Source organism: Phyllostomus hastatus, unplaced genomic scaffold (genome assembly GCF_019186645.2).
Source record: "Phyllostomus hastatus isolate PE091 unplaced genomic scaffold, TTU_PhHast_1.1 phas_scaffold_1066, whole genome shotgun sequence".
In the NCBI taxonomy this organism is placed as follows: domain Eukaryota; kingdom Metazoa; phylum Chordata; class Mammalia; order Chiroptera; family Phyllostomidae; genus Phyllostomus; species Phyllostomus hastatus.
The window spans coordinates 5,501,606-5,525,524 of NW_025334004.1; the positions used below are offsets into that span (position 1 = coordinate 5,501,606).

At 40.1% G+C, this 23,919-nt stretch overlaps 1 protein-coding gene and 1 pseudogene across 2 annotated transcripts in view; one reads left to right on the forward strand and one right to left on the reverse strand.

Moving 5' to 3' along the window:
- Positions 1-440: 440 nt before the first annotated feature.
- The window catches only part of RPP30 (ribonuclease P/MRP subunit p30), a 37,397-nt gene continuing 13,918 nt past the window's right edge, over positions 441-23,919 (forward strand). For both annotated transcript variants that reach the window (XM_045854676.1, XM_045854675.1), the window contains exons 1-6: positions 441-556; positions 3,124-3,179; positions 3,823-3,879; positions 4,278-4,352; positions 7,394-7,465; positions 18,490-18,579. In XM_045854676.1, the coding sequence (XP_045710632.1) occupies positions 475-556; positions 3,124-3,179; positions 3,823-3,879; positions 4,278-4,352; positions 7,394-7,465; positions 18,490-18,579 (432 nt within the window). In that variant the 5' untranslated portion in view covers positions 441-474. The remainder of the gene's footprint in view (positions 557-3,123; positions 3,180-3,822; positions 3,880-4,277; positions 4,353-7,393; positions 7,466-18,489; positions 18,580-23,919) is intronic.
- On the reverse strand, positions 17,700-18,423 carry LOC123829123 (annotated as a pseudogene).

A 23,919-nucleotide genomic window follows, 5' to 3' on the forward strand; every position in this document is an offset into this window, starting at 1 on the left:
CCCTTGCTTTTCTCAGGCAGTCCTCTTTTGAGGTTTTCAGGTCAGATTCCCCCTCTTCCAGATAAGCCCAAATTTAAACACGGCATGGACTTTACTGGAAAGATAAATGGATCATTTATGTCTTTTTAAAAAGCCTTTCAGCCCCTAGAGAGTCTCTGGTTTATGTTAGACAATCGAAAGAATCACTTTCTACACTAATAGGAGTAATAGTGGGAGATTTGAACCCCTCCAGGGGAAAACAAACATTCTCATTTAGAAGAACACAAAGAAGGGGCGAAGTGAGGCCGTTGATTCAAAGACACTAATTTTTTGCTGGTACTTCAAGGAAGAGCAAAGTGCCTGAAGACCTTCAGCTAAATAATCATCTGAAGGGCGGGAGAGACTGCCTAGGTAAACTACAATTCCCAGCATGCCTCAGGGGGGCGGGCCCCGAGGCCGTGCACTAGTGCGTGCCGACGGTCAAGTGACTTCAGCATGGCGGTGTTTGCGGATTTGGACCTGCGAGTGGGCTCGGATCTGAAGGCACTGCGCGGACTCGTGGAGAACGCCGCTCACCGTGAGTCGTCCCGGCCTCTGTGCCAGTCCAGCCCCGGTGTCCGCCAGACAGTGGGGCCACGTGCATCAGGGACCGCACAAGGCCGTGCCTCGTTCGGGTCTCTGGGATGTCCCTGGAAACTGATGCCCACCCAGATGTTGCTCGGCTCCCGAACGCGGGAAGTCCGAAGGCACTGGGAGCTGTTAGCCAGTCTAGCTCCTTCTTTCCTGCAGATTGAAGGAAACTGAGGCCGTGAGAAGGTGGGGGATTTGTAAAGGGCCCCACAGCTGATGGATGGTAGAAGTCAGGGCTTCCAAGTGTAATCTACACTAGTGCTTTTAATGTCACCCATGTGTTCCTTTCACGACAGTGTCCGAGCAAAGTAGGTGCACAGCACGGGAGTACTGTGGGGCTCAGAGAAGGTGGTGGGACATGGGGCTGCGAGTATTGGAATAATATTTAGAGGAAGGATAGGGAGGAGAGCATACATTGATGGGGGATGGGGGGACGGAGAGCAGCGTGGCTGGAACAGTACTCTCATTGAATCTAAGGGAAGTGAAAACCCTGAAGAGATAAGAACTTGTTTTAATTATTGGAATTAATCATGACTGCTGTTTTCTTCCTTAGATGTGGGGCTAGAAGCGTCTTAAAATAAAGAGGTTTCTGCAGGGAGATCCATTCTTCAGTTCTCAGCTCTCTGAGAGCTAGTAATGATACTTTTCAGAGATGGTGCTAAATGAAGCCACTCCTTGGCAAAGTGGATTACACCATTTCTTCCCATCCCCTTTATGAAGTATCTGTAGAGAACTGACTTCCTCTTTCCATTGCAGCCACTAATTAGCATTCTTTCTGAGAATACTTTCCTCACCAGTAGAAAGAAGGAGGTAGACAAGATAACCTGGGTCATTTAGTGCTACAATTCGATGATTTCTTAAAAATCAGTTTTTCTGGGTGTAATATGTCTTGTGTTACTTTCTCAGTGAAGCTTTTCCTCATGCCATTCCCTTACTGAATGAATCATGATTTTCTTTTGAGAAGGGTCATGTCTTTCTGTTATTCTTTTCTTTATTCCGTGTGCTCAGCACAGTCACTCAGCATCCCTGGCACATGGTGGTTACTCAGTTAATGCTCATGGAGTAAATAAATTGTACACCTTTTTTAAAATACAGGAAAGGTATAATGATTTGTTTAGAAAATTGTCCCAATTTAAAATATGCTTGAAGGTGATATGGTAAAGTGTATATACATTGTTACCTAATATAAAGTATTTTCATATAATTAAAATTAAATGAAAAGTCATGACATGACAGAAAGTCACTCCAGTTTGTAAGTCAGAGGTGAAGGACTGCTCTTTGGTGAGTGGAAGAACACAGAAGACAGAGCCCTGGTTTTTAGGTTATGATGTGATGTAAGACCCCAACAATGAGCTTCAGAAGTATGCTATGTAAATAAAGTTACACCAGAGACTGATTGGGGAAGTAACCCTAAGATGCCAGAAGAGTAGTTTAGGAAAAGTTTGTGGAGAACTTGAATGTAGTTGATGTTTCTCAAGGACAGTAGAGACATTGTTCAGTGGTCTAAAGGGTACCCCAGGTAGGTATAATGTAAAAACCTAGAGCAGACTTGGGAGTATGGTAGAGAACACTGGTGGGGGAGGCTTCAGTGGGAGTTGGTCAGTTTGACTGAGTGAAAGGTGAAGCACGAAGTGCTATGTGGGCAAATTTCTCTCTTATGATTTTTCTGTATTCTCAGCACTTAGCACCCAGCCTGTCAAGTAATGGATACTCAGTAAACATTTGAGTGAGGAAAAAGAGAAGGAAGTTGGACAAACTGATGACAGGGAAGACCACTATGTTGGCATTAATATGCACAATGTTTTAATATCCTGTGATTCCCCTTCACCCTGTATGGTGCTTAAGTAACTTGAGACAGGAGTCATGATTTAGAGGTATTTTTGGTAGTCCACATGCCCAGAACGCTGCTCTGTGTTGGGGCTGACAGAGCAAGTCCCTGGCCTCAGAGGGTTCCCATTCTTGATGGTGAGGAGCTCAAAACGAGAAGTGGACAGTGGTGTGAGGGAGCCATTACTCCATTTCTCCTGAGGAAAAGAGCCTCTCAAGGAAGTAGAAAGGGTAAAAAGCAAAAGAAATGAGGGTAAAGGTGATGCTGAAAAAGTATAAAGCTGATGGAATGAAAACAATAAAAGGAACATGAAAGAGAATGGTAGTTGGAAAGGAGACACACAGTTGAGAGTGTTTAGTATCATGCTAATATCATTTCACAGAGGTCAAGCAAAGCCTTAAATATGTGCCAGGGACTGTTCTAAAACACCCCTGTGTGTATTATCTCATTTAATCCTGAAAGTGTATGATGAGTCCTATTATCACCATTTTGACAGATGAAAAACCCGAAATTTGTAGATGGTGATGCTTAGGTTTGAAAGCAAGCATTCTGACACCGGAGTTCATACCCATACTGCTCTGCAGACTTTCTCCTTGTCGTGACATCTAGAATTGGGATGGGCCTGTGTGTATTGGAATGGAAAAGAGAGGTTGTAATGTTTAAGAATGCTCAATTTTTCTTTTCAGTTGGCTATTCAGTTGTTGCCATCAATCACATTGTTGAATTTAAAGAAAAGAAACAGGTAAAATATAATTTCTGTAGCTAATAATAACCAGTTTTTATAATTATTTGTTTTTGTTGGTGATATGGAACCTGCAGATAAGCATATTTCCTTGCAATTTTTTAAATGCACTCTCTGTGCACTTTTTTATGAGAGTTGAGTTGATGCATATTTGTATAAATGATAGTTTTTTGTGAAGTACTAGGGCATGCTGTGAGGATTCTTAAAGTTGATTTGATGTTAATTAAGTCACTTTCAATAAAGTCACTTTTTTTAAAAAGTGCACTGTTAGTGACTGTGATCACAATATTTAAGTTTTTTCATTGTCATGGACTCATTAACTAATGGACTTCCCTAGTAAACATACTAGTAAATATGTATTTCTCTTTCGGCCATACAGATTTGGACCTTACAGATTATTTCAGTCTAAAAACTGCTTTTTATTCCTCCTATCCATTCATGCTCACAGCTGTTTCCCTGCTTTTCAGCTTTCTTCCTGTATTTTTTAAGGAAAAAAAAACTAATTTAGTGTCTCTGAATACAAGAAATTACCTTCCTTTTAAAGAAAAAAATTATCTTTCCCGCAAACCCCTAGTAAGTTTTCCATTATTCCTTGCCCCATTAACATGTACAATCTAGAGTGATTGTTTATTGTTTGTTGTAGGAAATTGAAAAACCAGTAGCCATTTCAGAACTCTTTACAACTTTGCCAATTGTACAGGTAGGTGTTTTGTTGTTTGAGAATCATAACATCTATTCAATGCAGACGCACCCAAAGATATGTATGGTCCTCTCCCCAGCTCTGCCCCTTCCTCTGTCTACCTAGTCTTGCCTTTTCATCAAGACTCAGCTCTTCTGTGAGACCTTCTGTTACTGTTGATTGCACACTTCTTTGCTGATCTTCTTTCCTGCAGTCCTACAACCTGTAAATTATGATGTAGTTTAGCATACATCTTTTATCTCTACCTGTATTACAAATTCCTTGAGAACGAAGAATAGATTTTATTGAACTTTACTACCCCTGTTGCTGGTGTCTTTTAATGAATACTTCCACGAGTAAAGAGGAGAATCAGTCATTTGTATTTTGTGCTTTTTTTGATGGCATGCTTTTGATTATAGGGAAAATCAAAACCAATAAAAATTTTAACTAGACTGACAATTATTGTTTCGGATCCATCTCACTGCAACGTTTTGGTAAGTTAATTATTTTCTCTCTTTTTGGACTTACGAATTGTATTGATTAATGTCAAAAGTGTTGTTTTTCAACTTACCCTATTCTTACACCCCCACCCCCAATACATGATACCTGCCCATTCTCCTTGTCCTCAGAATTCACATAATATAACAGAATCTCTCCTACTAGTGGCACATGTACAGGAATGCAACAAGATATGAGTCCTTTGGCAACTATTAGTCATTGAACTCACATGACCAGACGTAAGGTGGGTGCTGGGGATATTGCTGTGAATAATACAGACACAGTCCTTTTAAATCTGTGAGGATATCTAAAAAGATGGAGATAGTAAATAAAGGGGGCTCTGGCGGCCAGTCTGGGGAGGCTGATGTTCAGGCTTGGGCCAGAAGAATCAGTAAGTGTTACACAGGTGCTGGGTGGGGGAGAGATTGTTCCAGTAGACAGAATGGATTATGCAAAGGTCTTGAAGCCAAGGAAAACATGGTGTGTTCTGGGAAATGAAACACCACCAGCAGGGGTGAGTCTCCTGAGCTTCCTAACCTGGGACGAGGTTACAGAGGTGGGTCTGGGTGAGCATTTGGCAGCCCTTAAACACCTTAATCAAGTGAGGTTTTGTTATAGAGAATGGATCAGAGGAGTTAAGGAGGGGATTTGAGAGGCCCCCAGGTGGGAGAATGGACAGGATTTGAGGGTTGATTGGATACAGGATGGTGACTCCCTGGTGTGGCCTGAGCATCCAGATAGGTTGATGGTAGTGCTGTTTCCTGAGATGGGACATACAAACAAGCAAATTTGAGGGCATGGCATTTGGGACATGATGGGCTATTGTAAAAGTTCCAGTGGAGCCTATCAAATGACAGTTGGAAAGAAAGGCATGGCCCTCAGAAGAGCAATCCTAATCAAAGACAATGATTTGGAAGTGGTCGCCCCATAGAGAATAACATGGGAGTGCATGAGACTCCCTGGTCCAAGTGTGAGCGAGCAGAGAAGGTCTGGGACAGAGTCCTGAGGAACCTTGGCATTCGGTGGTAGACGAGGGGAAGCTAGGGTTAGAGGCTGAGGAGGGACTTTCAAGAAGTAGGAGGACAACATGGAACATGAAAGGGAGAAGTGACAAAGGGTCAGAAGCATAAATGTGCCTGAGTAGTCAAGCCGGAGAAAGGCTAAAAAATGCCTGTTGGATCCATTGACAGGAAAGCCATTGGTTACCATAGCAAAACCATTTTTATGGAAGTGATAGGGATGTGAGAAGATGCAGCCAGTGTGCGCTGCTGACTTTGCTTGGAAAGTTGGACTTCGTCAGGGAGCGGAAGGCATGAGGAGGTTGGTGGGTGAGAACCTGCTGTATGGATTTTGTTTGTGAGATGGGAGAGACCTGACTGTGTCTGCTGCTGGTGAGAAGGATCTAGTGGGGAAGAGAGAAGGTGAGACCCCTGGGAAGGTGAGCTGCTTTATCTTCAGCTACAATAGACTCCTCTGTCACAGAATGGGAGTTATCAAGGAAAGGCTAGCCTCCTTTATAACAATTGGCATTGCTAAGTTGTTATAACCAGTTTTGGTATTTTATATAGTTGCAAGGCAGCTGTATTTTGGTTTTGTAGGTCCAGGTAGACATAAACAGAACTGATTCTTTTGTCCTGCTTCCCAAGTGGGAGTGGGCATGCAGAGGGCAGAGAAGCCTGGCTCCTGGCCTTCTCTGAAACCTGGAGCCTGCCCTGCCTCCGTGCAGGTCCGCCCAGTGTGTCGGCCTCCTTACCTGCTTGAACAGCACCTGCTGCTTCTTGTAAACCCTCCTTTCCTTCTCTACTTTGTATGATGCTTTTTCTTTTACAAAAAAAGAGGTTCTAAACATTAAGAAAGTGCCAACAAGCAAAGAAGAAATATCACATAGTCCATCATTCAGAGATTGTATATTTGAAGATATGTTTTTCCAGTGTTTGCATGTCCATCCACATACAGTATAAGTATGAAATTTTTTTTAACAGTAATTCTTTATCTTCAACTGATATATTTCTCTTTCTCTGTCCTTGGATGCCTGGGTATTTTCCTATACATCCAGCAGTTTAATTTCTATTTAACAGTATTCTCATTGTGAACTAATTGCCTCACACTTGGTCAGGGGTGTTTCTTGTCTCACAACAAAACGGGGGATTCAGTGGAGGTCAGACATACGCCTTGGAGGAGGTTGTGCCGCTGGAGTCCTGCACACAGTGGCACTCCGTCAGCAGGTGGCAAGCGCTTCCACCAGCCTGTAAAAGCAAGGGCTGTCTAATTTGATCTTTGTATCTCAAACACAGTGTTTGATGTGTTGGGCTGGCCAAAAAGTTTGTGTAGTTTTTTTCTGTACTATGGCTCTAGTAGTGCTTAGTTGTGTTTAACTTCATTTGAAACAGTTCTGTTAGATTGTATTGTGACAGCTGTCATATCAGTGTGCATTTTTTAAAAAAGTTGTGCAGCCATTTAAATGTTGAAGATGGAAGAAGATATGCAACATTTTCATCATATTATGCATTATTATTTCAAGAAAGGTAAAAACACAACTGAAACAAAAAAAGATTTGTGCTGTATATGGAGAAAGTGCTGTTACCGTTTGGACATGTTAGAAGTGCTTTGTGAAGCTTCTTGGTACCGTTGGTACTTTGGCCAAATAACTCTTTGCTGCGGGGCTGTCTTGTGCATTGGAAGATGTTTAGCAGCACCCCTGGCCTCCACCTACTTAGAAGCCAATAGTGGGAGATAGCCGACATACTCAAAATATCCAAATCAATAAAGTTATTTGTGAAAATGAAAAATGTGTCTTTCATTTTACAGGAAACACTGAACAGACTTTTTGGCCAACCTAATACATACAGTTAAAGCACAACTAGGAAGAGGGGTAGAAGATTGGTGGGGTGGATGTTGGTATCTTAGAAGGTCTCTACCAACATACAAAGCAAAGCAAAAATGTCAGTGGCATATTAGGTGTGCAGCCAGACCACAAGGCAGAGTTCCATGTGTATTGTTTTTTTACTGTGTGATAACATTTATTTTATATTATTAGAGAGCAACTTCTTCACGGGTCCGGCTGTACGATATTGTTGCAGTTTTTCCAAAGACAGAAAAACTTTTTCATGTAAGTAACAGATTAAGTAAAAAAAAATAGTGTTTATTATTTTATAAAAGAAGTCTGGGTATTATGCCTTTGTAGGTGATCTGTTTTACCCTATGTGGAAACTTCTTGGATTTTTCATACATGATTCTGGAACTTCACAGGGGTGTATTTAGTTGGCATGTGTTGTTTTGTTTTGTTTTTTTCATCCTGCTAGGCATTTGATGGGCTCACATTAGGACAGCCCATCAGATTTTCTTCTGTTTCTTTGTCTCTGCTTCATTCATTCTTTCATTCATCCCTTTATTCATTCATTGGAAGCTTCTGTTAGTAAATGTTGGTCTTTCTCTTTGTAGTTCTAAAATCACTTCTATTTCAGCTACATGTTGCTGGGTGTTGGGGAAGAAAGGTATAAGATTCTGCGTGGCATAAAGGCCACCTCTGACCTTTCTCCTTTGCATGCTCTGCAGCATGGCCCATGTGCTAGCTGGGTCATGTCAACCGTCAGTCTTCCAGAAATTCTCCAAAGCCAACCATCTGCTGATACTACCCCCCTTCCTGAACTGAGAGTTTTTATGAATTTATTTCCTTTTGCACTTTTAAAATTGCCATTTCTGTGATTTTTTTCAGGAGGGAGAGTTGTATAATGAGTATGCTTAGTTTTATCAACCTGAGACAGAACATACAGGATATTTTAAATGATTACAGAAAAGGGAAAAAAATCAGCGGTAATATAGTTTTTCAGGAATATGTTTTACATAAAATGAGATATAGGTACTTTCAGAAAGTTCTGAATATTGTCTTTAGGTTCAACAAAGGATCTGCCTGCAAAAATTATATCCAACAGAGGGATATTGTGGGGGAAAAAGGACTGGTCTTTGAAAATCTAAATTTTACGGCACAGTTCACTTTTAAAATCTATTCTAATATTATAGGAAGAGACTTGCCTAAGTTTATCCAGTAGATGGCGCTGTGGACAAAAGAGACTGATGTTTGGTAAATCTAGTTTTGAAGGCAACCAGTGAATCCCTAAGTGGAACAACAAATTGGTGTTTCTCCCTACCCCACCACTCCGCCTTCCTTCCCCTCATCTCTAAAAATCAATTCTTAGTTGTTTACATTATTGCAGGGAAACAGCACAACTTGTCTATGGATAACTTTCTTTTTGGTGGCTCTCCTTGCATAAAATGCTCAATTATAGTAATTTTCAATTTTGTTTCAGAAAAAGGGGTCAGTAGAAGGGAGTGGTTCTTAGTCATCAGAGACTCCTGTGGAAGTTTTTAAAATCAGGGGTGTTCAGCCCCCACCACTGGAGATTCTGATTCAGGAGGTTTGGAATTGAGTCTGGTTAGTTATCTGTCTCAAATTCCACAGGAGATTTTGTTCATTGATAGCACCGTGGTATACAGTAGGAAGACTGTGGGTAGTTTCCAAATTTGTTACATACAAACTTAGCTTTGTTACTAACTAGTGACTCAGTTTTGTTATTCACTAAAAGTTGGTAACATACCCAGTGTTTGTTGTATTACTTTTTTTTCAAAATTGATCTAGAAGATTTAACTTACATTTTCATACCATTTACTTGTGATTAGAGGAACAAACAGAACCTTTAAAACATGGCATTATGGCCCTGGCTGGTGTAGCTCAGTGGACTGAGCACAGGCTGCGAATCAAAGGGTCACCAGTTCAATTCCCAGTCAGGGCATATGCCTGGGTTGTGAGCCAGGTCCTCAGTACGGGGCATGGGAGAGGCAACCGCACATTGGTATTTCTCTCCTTAAAAAACAAAGACAAAAACATGACATTATGGCTGGAAGGCACACATTTATATCATCTTCCAAAGACTTTCACGTGTTTTTTTACCTTTAATACAACAACCCTGAGGGAGCCTTGGGACACATATTTGTTACTCTTCCCATTTTGTAGGGGAGAAAACTGAGGCTCAGGCTAAGTGATCTGCTCTAAATCTCAGGTGGTATGTCGTAGAGCTAGGGCTCTTAGTTTTAGAACACCTTGTGATTCCATGCAGTGATTGCCTCTTAGTTACTTATCTTATTACTTGTTTTCCTCAGACTATTAAAAAATGAATTTAAAAGCACGAACATATGCTTGATGATGTTGAGTGAAACAAGTATTCTGGAAGAGGGAAGAAAGCTATAAATAATTCATGTAGTATTTGTTTAAATGGATTATACAGATAATCTAAAAAAGTTACATAAAACAGTTTTTAAAATTGGAACAACTTCCTCTATCTGTCCAAATCTTACCTATTCTCTAAGACACAGTTGAAGTTCTCACTGACCCAGTTGTCTATAGAAAATCAATTTAAATAAAGCCTTTTAAAGTATATCATGGCCTAGAATCAGGTCAAATGCAAGCAGTTTATTGTTTAAGAGGTTGTATTCTATAATTGATTCCATTTGTTTGGTTTGAAAGTTGATTAATTTAGCAGGTATCCCTGTAGATGCAGTATTCTAAAACCAAGTTAGGTCTCTAAGATGAGTCATAAAAGCATACGCACACATATGTTATCAATTAGTGGGATAAAATCTAACCACCTTAAATAGCATTGTTTCCATGAGAAATGACATACTCTTTTTTTCACTAGGAGTATCTGGAAGATGTCTCATAGATAAACCTTTCCTCTGCATAGCTACCCCAGGGAATAAGGCAAAGATGAAAGATTATGAGGGGAGTCCATTGGGCAGAGCTTCTTGGGATGGTGGAGGAGGGGAGTCGGATATGGCAGACAGTTACAGAGAAGCTCCAGGAGCTTCTGAATTAGTTATTCCCATTTAAGGTTTTAAAGTTGGTTGGAGCATTGTCCCGCTATGCCAAGGTTGCAGGTTCAATCTCCGGTCAGGGCACATAGAAAAAGCAACCAGTGAGTACATAAGCGAAACAACAAATCGATGATTCATTCTTTCCACCCTCCCCTCCCCCACCCTGCTTCCTCTCTCTCTCTCTAAAAATCAATGAATAATATTTGTAAAAAATAAAGTAACTGGTCAGGGTGAGGTGAATTCAGGTTATTCAGTCTAGTGGTCTGCAAATGACTTACATTGTGCACCCTGTCAATTTAAGAAATATATTGAAGCCATAGCCCCAATATATGTATGTTTATTTTCTTATAAATTATATACATATTTTATTTTAACAGTGTGCTTTAAGTATACAAGTACACCAAACAAATTGTAAGAAAATGAATTTAAAAAATTAATGGAAATAAAAGATCTGTTTGCTTCCTGATTCCAAAATCCATGCCTACCACCTTTTAAAGAGTAGTGTTGTGGAGTATGCCACCAATACCGGAGGCTCTCAAGGAAAGGGCGTGTTTTTCAGGACAGTGCTTTTGGCTCCCCCAGCTTCAGAATTGCTGGGGCCATTCGTTAAAATGTAGACGATCAGGCACTGCTTTTGCACTTATTACTGGGAGTGAGGCCTGGTAATCCCCATTTTTAATAAAATTTTTAGGGGAGTGTTAGTCCACACACATTAGGTTGAGAGGTGCTGTTTATGGGCATCTCTCTTTGCCCAGGTTGAGTCTAACTCTCCCTTGCATGGTATTTATCATAGTATACCACGATGCATTAACCTGACATCCATGAAGGGAATTGGGGAGGACTGTGAGCTCCTATCTTCCTCTTCCCCTTGTTTTATAAAATCAGAATAAATGTATGAGCATATGTGTGCATTTTTGAGAATTCACTTTTCTTAAATACTCATAGGGAACCTTGGCCAAAAAAAGAAAGTTAGAAACAATTGTTATGAATTCATATACAACCTGCCAGAACCACAATAATAAGATTCTTAACCATAAATATATTTGGGCATATTTAATCTTTTTTAATGATTTAGAAAGTATTTTATTATACTGTGAACAATACCCTTATTTCATAGTTCTCTAAGTGTAAATCAGGTTAATGTTTGGACTAATAGAAAGCTAAGTAACAAAAGAATTCAGACTGAGACATTTTAAGTTTGAGGCGTTAGAGGGAAGTGCACCTGCCCTTTGTTTCTGAGTTTATTGCAGTGCGTGTACTTAAACCAACACAGGGGATGTTTTTTAATTAGCCGTTATATAGAGCAGGGGGAAAAGAACCAATACATTAGTAAAAAGTAGCCTAATTTTAGTTTTTGTCTGGGGAAGAATGTTTCACAGGCTTTTAAAAAAATGAATCAGCTAGAAGAAAGAGAGAGAGAGAGAGAGAGAGAGAGAGGAACACACATACATAAAAGACAATGAATAAGTACCTATCAATAATAACCTTAAACGTAAATGGATTAAATGCTCCAATCAAAAGACATAGAATAGCTGATTGGATAAGAAAAAATGACCCACATATCTGCTGTCTACAAGAGACCCACCTCAGGATAAAAAGACCTACACAGGCTGAAAGTGAAGGGCTGGAAACAAATCTTCCAAGCAAATCGTCAGGAAAAAAAAGCTGGGGTAGCAATACTCAAATCAGACAAAATAGACTTCCAAAAAAGGTCCATAAAGAGAGACCCAGAAGGTCACTTCATAATACTCAAGGGAAGAATCCATCAAGAAGACATAAATATTGTAAATATATATGCACCCAACATAGGAGCACCGAAATACATAAAGAAAATCTTAGAGGACTTCAAGAAAGATATGGACAGCAACACAATTATAGTGGGAGATTTTAACACCCCACTATCAAAAATGGACAGATCTTCTAAACAAAATATCAACAAAGATATTGTGGCATTGAACAATACCCTTGATGAAATGGCTTTTACTGATATATACCGAGCCCTCCATCCAAAAGAAGCTAAATATACATTCTTTTCAAATGTGCATGGAACATTCTCAAAGATAGACCACATGATAGGACACAAAACAAGCCTCAAGAATTTCAAGAAAATTGAAATCATACCAAGCATTTTCTCAGACCACAAGGGACTGAAGCTAGAAACCAACCCGAAGGAAAAAAAAACAAAAACACTCAAAATCATGGAGATTAAATAGCATGCTATTAAACAATGAATGGGTCAAGAATGATATTAGGGAAGAAATCAAAAGGTTTCTGGAAACTAATGAAAACGAACTCACTACAACCCAAAACTTATGGGACACAGCCAAGGCAGTCCTGAGAGGGAAGTTCATAGCGATACAGGCCCACCTAAAAAGGTTAGAAACTTTCCAAACAAACAACCTAACCCTACATCTACAAGAACTCGAGGAACAACGACAAAGACAGCCTAGAGCAAGCAGAAGGAAGGAAATAACCAAGATCAGAGCAGAATTAAATGATATAGAGACTAAAAGCACAATTCTAAGGATCAATGAATCCAAGAGCTGGTTCTTTGAAAAGATAAACAAAATAGACAAGCCTTTAAGCAGACTCATCAAGAAAAAAAAGATAGAAGACCCAAATAAACACAATCAGAAATGAAAGAGGAGAGATTACAACAGATACCACAGAAATACAAAGGATTGTAAGAAATTACTACGAAGAACTGTATGCCAAAAAATTTTGAAAACCTAGATGAAATGAACAACTTTCTAGAAAAATATAATCTTCCAAAACTCAATGAAAAAAGAAGCAGAAAGTCTGAACAGACCAATAACAACAAAAGAAATTGAAGCAGTAATCAAAAAAACTCCCAACACACAAAAGCCCGGGACCAGATGGTTTCACAGGAGAATTCTACAAAGCATTTAAGGAAGAGCTAACCCCTATCCTTCACAGACTATTCCAAAAAATCCAAAAAGATGGGAGTCTCCCAAACTCTTTTTATGAGGCCAACATCATCCTAATTCCAAAATCAAATAAAGACACAACAAAGAAAAGAAAACTTCAGGCCAATATCACTGATGAACATTGACGCTAAAATCCTCAACAAAATACTGGCAAACCGCATCCAACAATACATTAAAAAGATTATACACCATGACCAAGTGGGATTCATTCCAGGGATGCAAGGATGGTTCAATATTCGCAAGTCAGTAAATGTAATACATCACATAAACAAAAGCAAAGACAAAAAACCACATGATCATATCAATTGATGCAGAAAAAGCATTTGATAAGGTACAGCACCCATTCATGATAAAAACACTCGGCAAAGTGGGAATAGAGGGAGCATTCCTCAACATAATAAAGGCCATATATGAGAGACCTTCAGCCAACATCATTCTCAATGGGCAAAAATTAAAACCTTTTCCATTAAGATCAGGAACAAGACAAGACTGTCCACTTTCACCACTTCTATTCAATATAGTACTGGAAGTTTTAGCCACAGCAATCAGACAAGAAAAAAAGAAATAAAAGGCATCCAAATCGGAAAGGAGGAAACAAAACTATCACTGTTTGCAGACGACATGATAGTATACATAGAAAATCCTATTGACTCTACCAAAAAACTGCTTGACCTAATAAATGAATTTGGCAAAACAGCGGGATACAAAGTCAATATCCAGAAATCAAAGGCATTTCTGTACACCAACAATGAAACAGCAGAAGCAGAGATCAAGGAAAAAATCCCATTTGAAATAGCAAAAAGAAAAAATAAAATATCTAGGAATAAACCTAACCAAAGAGGTAAAAGACCTGTATTCAGAAAAACTACACAACACTGAAGAAAGAAATCAAGGAAGACACAAACAAATGGAAACATATACCGTGTTCATGGATTGGAAGAATTAATATCATCAAAATGTCCATACTACCCAAAGCAATTTACACATTCAATGCAATTCCTATTAAAGTACCAATGGCATATTTCACAGACATAGAACAAACACTTCAAAAATTTATATGGAATTATAAACGACCCCGAATAGCTGCTGCAATATTGAGAAAGAAGAGTAAAGTAGGAGGGATCACAATACCCGACACTAAACTATATTACAAGGCTACTGTAATCAAAACAGCCTGGTACTGGCATAAAAACAGGCACATAGACCAATGGAACAGAACAGAGAGCCCAGAAATAAGCCCAAGTCTCTATGGTCAATTAATATTTGACAAAGGAGGCAGCAACATAAAATGGAATAAAAATAGCCTCTTCAACAAATGGTGTTGGGAGAACTGGACAGCCACGTGCAAAAAAAATGAAACTTGAGCACCAACTTACACCATATACAAAAATAAATTCAAGGTGGATAAAAGACTTAAATATAAAACATGACACCATTGAAGTCCTAGAGGAGAACGTAGGTAAGAAAATCTCAGATATTTCACGAAGAGACTTTTTTACTGACGTGTCCCCTAGAGCAAGGGACATAAAGGAAAGAATAAACAAATGGGACCTCATCAAAATTAAAAGCTTCTGCACAGCTAAAGAAAACAGTATGAAAATTAAAAGAGAACCAACTGTATGGGAAAACATATTTGCCAATGACACCTCAGACAAGGGTCTAATCTCCAAAATATATAGAGAACTTACACGACTGTACTCTAAGAAGACAAGGAATCCAATTAAAAAGTGGGCAAAGGACTTGAATAGAAACTTCTCCAAGGAGGACATACAGAGGATCCAAAGACACATGAAACGATGTTCAATATCGCTAGCTATCAGAGAGATGCAAATTAAAACCACAATGAGATTGTGGAGAGGTTGTGGAGAAAAGGGGACCCTAGTGCACTGTTGGTGGGACTGCAGACTGGTACAACCACTATGGAAAGCAATATGGAACTTCCTCAGAAAACTAAAAATGGATCTGCCTTTTGACCCTGCAATTCCACTACTGGGACTCTATCCTAAGAATACTAAAACACCAATTCAAAAGAACCTATGCATCCCAATGTTCATAGCAGCACAATTTACAATAGCTAGATGCTGGAAGCAACCTAGATGCCCATCAGTAAATGAATGGATCAAAAAAACTATGGTACATTTACACGATGGAATTCTATGCAGCAGAAAGAAAGAAGGAGCTCCTACCCTATGCAACAGCGTGGATGGAGCTGGAAAACATTATGCTAAGCGAAACAAGCCAGGCAGTGAAAGACAAATACCATATGATCTCACCTTTAACAGGAACCTAAATAACAAAACAAAGAAACAAGCAAAATGTAACCAAAGACACTGAAATAGAGGACAGGCTGATGGCGACCGGAGGGGAGAGAAGAGGGAATTTAAGGGGACAGTGGGAAGGGTTCACAGGAACAAACTTAAAGGACACATGGTCATAGACTAAGGGGAGGATGGTAATGGGAGGGAAGGGGGGCGGGTGGGAGGGGGAACTGGATTGGGAGTAAAAAGGAGAAAACTGTATATGAACAATGATTAATAAAAACAAATTAGATATCCATTAAAAAAAAAAGAATCAGCTGTTTAAATGAAAAATAGTTTTTGTTTATGATAATAACTTCAAACAGTATAAATAGGTAAGCATTGAAAAGTACACTTTCCTTCCACCTGAAACTCCCTCTCCCTTTTCTCCAGAAGCAACCACTGCTGACAGATCTGTGTATCTTTTCAGAAATATTTTTTACCTAGTCATTTCTTCCTTCATTCTCACCCCCACCCTCCCTTCTTCCTTCTTATGTAATGCCATGCTTTGTCACCTAAGGGTTTATCTTGGAGATGTCTCCCTGGTGGCAGCTAGAGATAACTCCTCATTCCCTTTTAGGAGCCAGCATATTCTGCTCTATGAAGGGACTATAATTTAAGTAAAATTGGCATGTCTAATTGCATCTAGTCTTTTGTGATTGGGGTTTGCAGTGATTCATTGTACTAATATCCTTGAGCATTTGTAGAGTATATAGCTACAGAATATATTTCTAGAGTCTATAGGATACATTCCTATAGGTGAAGTTGATGGTGTATGCACTTAAAATTTTGACGCCTCTTGATAAAGTGCTTTTTAAGACTACTGATTTAAGGATCCCCTGAGTGCCTGTTTATTCATTCTTATGTCAGCAGTATATTCCTGAACTTTTTGATCTTTGCTATTCTAATAGTTATAAAATGGTGAACAGAAGCTGAACTTGTATTATCTACTATTCAGAGCTTTTCTTCATCCATTCTTATTAAATTTTCAATGACTTCTATGAGTTGGACAGCTGTAGCAGTTGGGATGGGGCAGATTCTTTATGAGCCAAGTGTTTTTGCCTAAATAGTATTACTTCCCAGGCTTACCAGGTTGCTAGGACTCTCTTAAATCCAAGGAACCTGGGGTAAGGTATGAGTGACCACCAAAGCGGGGATTCTGAAGAAATCCCTTTATTACCCCCTCTTTACTTCTCTGCCTTGCTCCATGCCACTGATGTTGGTTGGTCAGCATAGCCACCCAGCGGTTTGAATTTGTTCACTGATTCTGTAGGCCCCAGCATTGCCAGTGTGTCTTAGTTTTAATACAGTACAAAACAGCCAATTTTTTTTATTGCCATAAATCAAATAATGGCAAAATCCAAACCAGATATGCATCTTCTAGCAGTGTCTTTTGGCCTGTACTCTTAAGCTAGTAACCTTCCCCCAAATTTATTTTCCTTCCCTGGTTTTCCTTTTATCCTGATTCCCTTACCTGTTTATTTTATCTTGCATGCAGTTTTTGTAAGCAGTTTCAAATCTCTTTTGGATGTAAGTGCAGAATATTAATCAACAAGTGAGAGCAACAATTAGAGCAAAGGAAAGGAAAATGAAAAGCTGAAAAATACATTCGGTATCATCTGATTTTTAACAGCTCTGTTTTGACCATTTCTGTGCATTGTTTTTGTTAGTGTTTGAACAGAAGTGCATTGGTTGGGTCATGTTAGTGTTTCTCCAGCCACTCGAATGGCCTGGGAGGAACCACAGGCCTGGGACAGCTCATAGCACAGAAATGAATGATTTGTGGGGGAAGTGGGGCAATTGGCTCGTCTTTTTCTTGGATTCCAGAGAGTTGGTTTCCCCTTTCTATAACAGTCTACCCTTCCACACACCAAGCTGCTTGTCTTAGCATCCATCCTTATGTAGCAGACTGTGGGTAAGAGGATCTCTGGGCCCTGGCTGTTAAGAACATCTGTGGATGTATAACACTGCTTCAGCTAGGTTATGGTTAAACCACTCAAATCAAACCTGGAGGAATGGCTAACCATTGACTTCATATTTCAGCAGATGTATTTCAGCACAGAATCATCATTAACACCTTTGGAGTGAACAATAGCTATTTATATTTCTTTATGTCAGGATTGACATTAGTTCCCATTCTTGACATGTGCCAATTTTCCTTTTGGCTGCCCCTCTCACCCCACCTTTTTTTCAATGTCTGAACTTATTTATTCGTTACTCTTAGAAAATCTCATTTTTGACTGGACTCAGACTTAGACGTAGAAGCTCTCAGTGAGGAGAGCTATGTCTCTTAGCAGTGTGTTCCTGGTGATTTTCCTTGGTCTCCTTCATTCTCTTAGCCTAAAGCTTAGCACGTTTTGCAGCCTCTTCCTTATTCTTCTTAGTACGTTGTTTCTTCCGAGTACTACACCAAGGTTTGTACTCAGGATGCATACAAGACACTGGATCTTGAGTGCTTTGGTCCAAGTTTTCTTTCCTTTTTTATTTAGGGGCTTTCTTACAGCATATTAGTGGGCGTCATCTTCTTTTGAGAGATTGAAAAGTTTGTGGATTCCACCAGCTCTTTTGGGCCCCGGGTGACAAGGCACAGTAGTATCAGTGAGACCGGGAATGTCTTTCTCCCCTTTTCTTACAATGACAAAGTTGGGAATACTAAGCTTGGCATCCACACTGTAACCCTGAACAGATTTGCACTTTTTAGTCTATAACAGGAATGTCCCTTACTCAGGAGCAGGTGGACACAGCCATGGGTCAGGACACCTGCTTCATGGGGAAACCTTCTTTGTCATTTCCTCCACTGATTCGAACCACATACCTCTCCCATTTTTCACCCAGAGCATCAGCAGCAGCTTCTGTGGTTATATGCTTCTCAAGAAAGGTGGAAATTTGCATTCGTCGTCCACTTCAATGAGTTTCTGGCAGCCAGTGTTTGGGAAAGAGATGTTCAGCTGCATCCTGAAGCAGCCAACCACCTCCGAGGTGCCATGAGAAAGAGCTTACTTTTTTTTTGTTTTTGACAGGTTGCTTGTACACATTTAGATGTGGATATAGTCTGTATAACTGTAACAGAAAAACTACCATTTTACTTCAGAAGACCGCCTATTAATGTGGTAAGTGTTACTCTGTTACTCTTTCCTTTCTATACTTGAATCTGTAGAAACTTAGATTAACAAATTGGACAAAGTACAGAAGAAACCAGTGTTCTTGGACCAAAACAAAACAAACAAACAAAAACAAAGGCTAGGTAATAAATTAGTGTTTTTAAAAAGAGGTTTTATTTTGGTAAACTGACTAAAAGGGGAAGGAGAGCTTAAAATAAAAAAAATCAGTAAATTATGGAGATGTTTTTGAAAAACCTTACAAATCAAAATTTATGAAGGATATTTCTTGGAAGGAAAGCTAACAGTGTTGGACCCTTATAGGCTGAACATTGAACATTAAGGGGACAGAGCAGTTAAGAAAGAAGGGGAAGGAAAAAATGTATCTTGAGGCACCAGTCAGCTGGAGTAGGGGGTGGACAAAGGAAGCGGGGCATGGGAAGCAGAGCGGGCATGGTCCGTGCAAAGCGAAAATCTGCACTGAAGCATGCTGCTTTGTGCAGATGCCCAGGCCACTTTTATAGCAATCTGGGCGGGAAGTCGTGCATTCAGGGGACTTTTTGTTCCTCCTTCTGCTGTAGCGTTTTCTCATTACCTTTCTACCTACTGTCTCTTGTTTTCTCTCCCCTTCCTCCTTCATTTGTCATGCCTTCTTGTAAGCCTTATTCCATCTTTCACTTCGCCAGCAGTAAGGTCAGCACAGCTGACAACTGTTTGCATTAGCAGCCAGATCCTTGGAAGGGGTAGGATGCTGTCTCAGAAGACTGGTTTCCGGAGCCCGGTCTCGCATTCTCAGAAACTATTACAGAAGGAGACAGAGTCTAATAAACAGTCCAGATTATATACCTGATCCTGTCAGAACTGGAAAATTAAAAATGTATATGTTTTTTCAAGATACAGCACTACCCCCTCTTTTGTCTCTGTAGAATCCAGCCTCCTCAAGTCGTTTTCCTGTCTCTGCCGCTAAGGAATGGGCTCGTCGCCAAGAATAGGGGGGAGACAATGAGGAGAAAATTGATCTATATGGTGTGGAAAAATTGAATTCAGTGTGGAAAAATTTTAGTTGGCTTATGTTCTACCTCTAAAAATATGCTACCAAGACTGTACTTGAAAAGTGTCCAAAATATTAAAGTCATATACTTAAAGTGAATACTATAAAATAGCTCTTTTCTGATAAATAAGCAACATATAACAATATTGCTTAAGCTCAAATCATTGTTTCCCCACATTCTTGCCAGAACTTATAAATAAATAAGTAAACACTAAAGAGAAAAAAAAAATCTGAATCGTCACATTTTAGAATTGGGGATCTGTGTTGTTTAACAGCCCATTATCAAATGTAGTAAAACGAAGACCAGCAAGGAGAAGCCACCAAGCCTTTCAGTCACAGGGTTGGGACGGTGCTGTTGATGCCCTGTCACCTGAGCTCCGTGCTGTGCCCAGCTACCCAGGATAAAAGGCATAAACTTAACACAGTACCCAAGGTCGAGACAGTCTCATTGGCCTCATACGGTTTCTCTCCAGAAGCAGCAATCTCTGACGCCAGAAGTTTGCCAAGGCCTCACCAGCCCCAAACTGTCAGTCCCGCTTCCAAGTGGCACCCCCTGGAGTTAGCCAGGGCAGCAGCTCTGTAAATTGCTATTAAACTGAAAACTTTTTTACCTTTCTCTTCAGTTTAATGAAGAAGGAAGGGTATTTTCTAGATGGCTTTGCCTGAGTCAGCCCACACACAATACTGTGTCCTAGGTTAGGAGGATGTAGTAGCCTGTGACGCTAAGGCCATGTCTGTAGAATGGACAGCAGCAAACATAATTCCTGTGTCCCACGGCAACAGTAAGCCTCCCGGTAGCTGTTTTGATGAAGGCTTTCAGTTGCTTTCTTATGAACATGCCCTACTGTTCAACCCAGATGGTGAGCTACTAGAGGGTGCCAACTATGTCATGGTCCTCTAATTACCCCACTATCTTGCTTTTATTGGGTCCTCCCTAAAATACCTCCGTTGTATATGTGTAGCTTCACATATCCGTGTACAGCTTGGGAGACCTGGCCAAATCCTCGGGTCCTGAGTCACTGGCAGGTTGTCAGTGCTGGGCTGGTGAGGGAAGCAGGGCACTGAGGTGGCATGAGGAGACAGCGGCACTTAGACATCCCACCGCCCGATTCCATCTGTAAGCTCAGGAAGGCTGCTGCTGTTCGCTGATATTTTTGGCTTCATTTCCACATTTTTCAATTTAAGAATTCTGAAAAGTAAAAATTTGACAAGTGAGAGGGATACGAAGTGTTTAACACAGTGTCCTCTTTTTTAAAAATCTGGTGTGAACATTTTACATATGTTGTTTAATAAAAACTAGATGATGGAGTGGAAGGAAAGGCTGCGCAAGATTATTTTTAGTCTTCATCTAATGTAGAAGTAGGCTGCCATGTGAGTTAGTCAGAAAGAAGAGTCCTTATTAATGTATTCACCTAGTTCTCCTTTAAGAAAGAGGAAGCTGGAAACATACAATAAAAGATGTCCAGCTGCTTGTTCAGGGTAAATAAATAGTTTACCCTGTATAGCTAAGTATGTATTATTTGTCATCTAATCTGTTTACAGAGCTGTATGCCTACATTAATGCATGGGCATATATGCACCAGGAAAGCACAGAACATAGAGCGATTGTGGTTCACATCAGTCTTGGTCCTTGCCTGTATCTTTGACCTTAAGGATAAACTTGTCTTTGGCCAAGAAAAGTTGATAGGTTGACTTTATAAGGATCCCTTTTTTGGACACATGAGACAACAGCACAGATCTTAATCTGGCTAGCATTTGTGCTCTTTTCTTCTGTGGTGTTGAAAAGCAGGAGAGTTAAGATAAGGAATTCATTAGTCTTTTGCATAGAGGTTAGAAGCTATGTGAGACTCGTCAGCTTAGAAGGTTGGGATGATGAAGGAGGGCTAGATCGTGTTGAAGCATTCCATTTGTAATTTAGAGCTCTTGTCCCTTTTGTAATCTTCACATGCTCAGAGCACCCTAATTTCAGTGATGTGACCCTTTCTGAAGCCTCCTCCAAACGTCTTCTGGAGCCTAGAGTATGGAGGCACAACTTTATCATGTGATAGGTTTCTAAAAAATTGAATTTAACTCCTCTTCTTGGATAATCAAATGACTTCTACTTATTTAGCACACATAGTTTAAGCCCTTTGACACCCGCAGCAACCCAGCAGTTCAGGACAGGGTGGGTGTGGACGGTCTCTGCGCGGGTCACGGAACTGGGGCTCGGGAGTTTGGGAACACACAGACACACTCCCCTCTCAGCGGCTGACTTGGGACTTGTGCTCAAGCTTTGATTCTCGCCTGCTGTCACTCCCCGCCACAGGGAAATGCTATTTAAGATTACTTTACAGCAGAGCTCTTTATTAAGCACACAGTAATTTCGTATTTTAAAATACAATCTTTATGAATTCAGGTTTTGAGAATTTTTTTAAGAAGTACATACCTTTACTTGTCCTTTGATTTTTTTTTTTCAATGTTATTGCCACTCAACAATGACTTCAAGTATGTTGAGTTATTTTCACTGATTGTATGTTTTCTGCTCTCTTTGATGGTTTTCCCCCCAGCTCTTCTTGAACCCTGATCCACTTCTGTCTTCATGGTCTAGTTCCCTACTGAGTGAAGTCCAGTAAATAGTGTCTGAAGCAGAGAGGTTGTTCCAGGAATCATGCCATATGTGCTTGATCGGGTGTGCGTGCTCTGTAAACTTTATTTTTTATCACACATGTTGTGAACCGAAATGTGTTAAGTATTGATCAAGTGCTTGGACCAACGCCAGCAAGCTTGCCGGCATTAAACATTTGTGAAGGAAGGAAGGGAGAGAAGAAATTGCCAGAAACAAAGTTAAAAGATTAATGACAGACTGGCAGAAATGTTTTTACTTATATCATAGACAAAAAGGCTAATCTCCTTAATAGATAAAGAGCTCCTAGAAATTAAGAAGTTAAATGTTTTTAAAAAGATGAAAAATTAAAAAATGGATTAAGTACATGAAAAAGACATTTCATAGGAAATACAAATGGCCCTTAAACACAAAAAGATGCTTAAAAATCATTATAATAGAAGAAATTCACATTAAAATCACCTGCCTGAGTGGTGTGAACCCAGACACACGAGCAAGTCTGTGGAAATTAGGCTTTCTCATATACTGAGAGTAAGTGTGAATTGGAGCAGTCTTCGTGGGGGAGTGCGTAATTCGGTAACAGCTGTCAAAGTTACTGATGCTTTACCCTCTGGCCTAGTGTATTAATGATAAAGCATCACAAACCGAGTGGCTTCATTAAACAGAAATTTACCATCTCACAGTTCTGGAAGCCAGAAGTTTGAAATTGGGATGTTAGCAGGGTAAATTGAATGAACCGGCCTGGCTTCTACCACTGTGGTTACACACCACAGGCTCAAAAAAAGATAGCATGTTTTGCCCCGACTGGTGTAGCTCAGTGGGTTGGGCACTGATTTTCTCTCAGGGCACATGCCTGGGTTGCGGGCCAGGCCCCCAGTTGGGATGGGGGATGCGAGAGGCAAGTGATCAGTTTTTCTCATACATCACACATCAATGTTTCCCTGTCTTTCTCCTTCCCTTCCCCCCTCTCTAAAATAAATAACATTTTTTAAAAAAAGTAAAATACCAAATCTTAAAAAAAAAATACCATATTTCAGTTTGTGTGTGTGGAAGCAAAGACTGATGTGTTTTAATCATGTTGACATATGGTAAAGTTTTCCATGCTTTGATTTTTAATAAACCTTGGAAACCAGAAAACAATTTTAAAAAAGGATGTTACCAGGGTCCTTCTCTTTCTGTGAAACCTGCAGAGGAATTCTCTGTCTCGCTTTTGTTGGTTTGCTGGCAATCTTTTTGGTGGTCCGTGGTTTTCAACTGCCTAAATCTGATCTCTGCCTTTGTCTTCACATTGCAGTCTCCCTCCCTCTGTGTCTTCACATCGCCTTCATCTTACAAGAACATCAGTCATACTGAATGAGGGGCCTAACCTAGTCCCTATAACTTCATCTTAACTAATTATGTCTACCAAGACCCTATTTCCAGATAAAGTCACATGTGGAGGTGCTGAGGGCCAGCACTTCAGCATACCTTTTATAGGGAGACACAACTCAACGTGCAGTACCCAGAAATCCCACTTTAGTGTTTATTCTGCCAATACGTGCTAACAACCCAAGTCTGTCGGCCAAGGCTTGGTTAAACTCGTGCTGTGCCTCTCCAGTGGAGTGCTGTGCAAGCGCAAAATGGTGCAGAAGTTATGACCTGACACGGAAAACCCTCAGGCCAGAGCAGGAATGTAGCAGGCTACCTTTGGGGTAAAAAA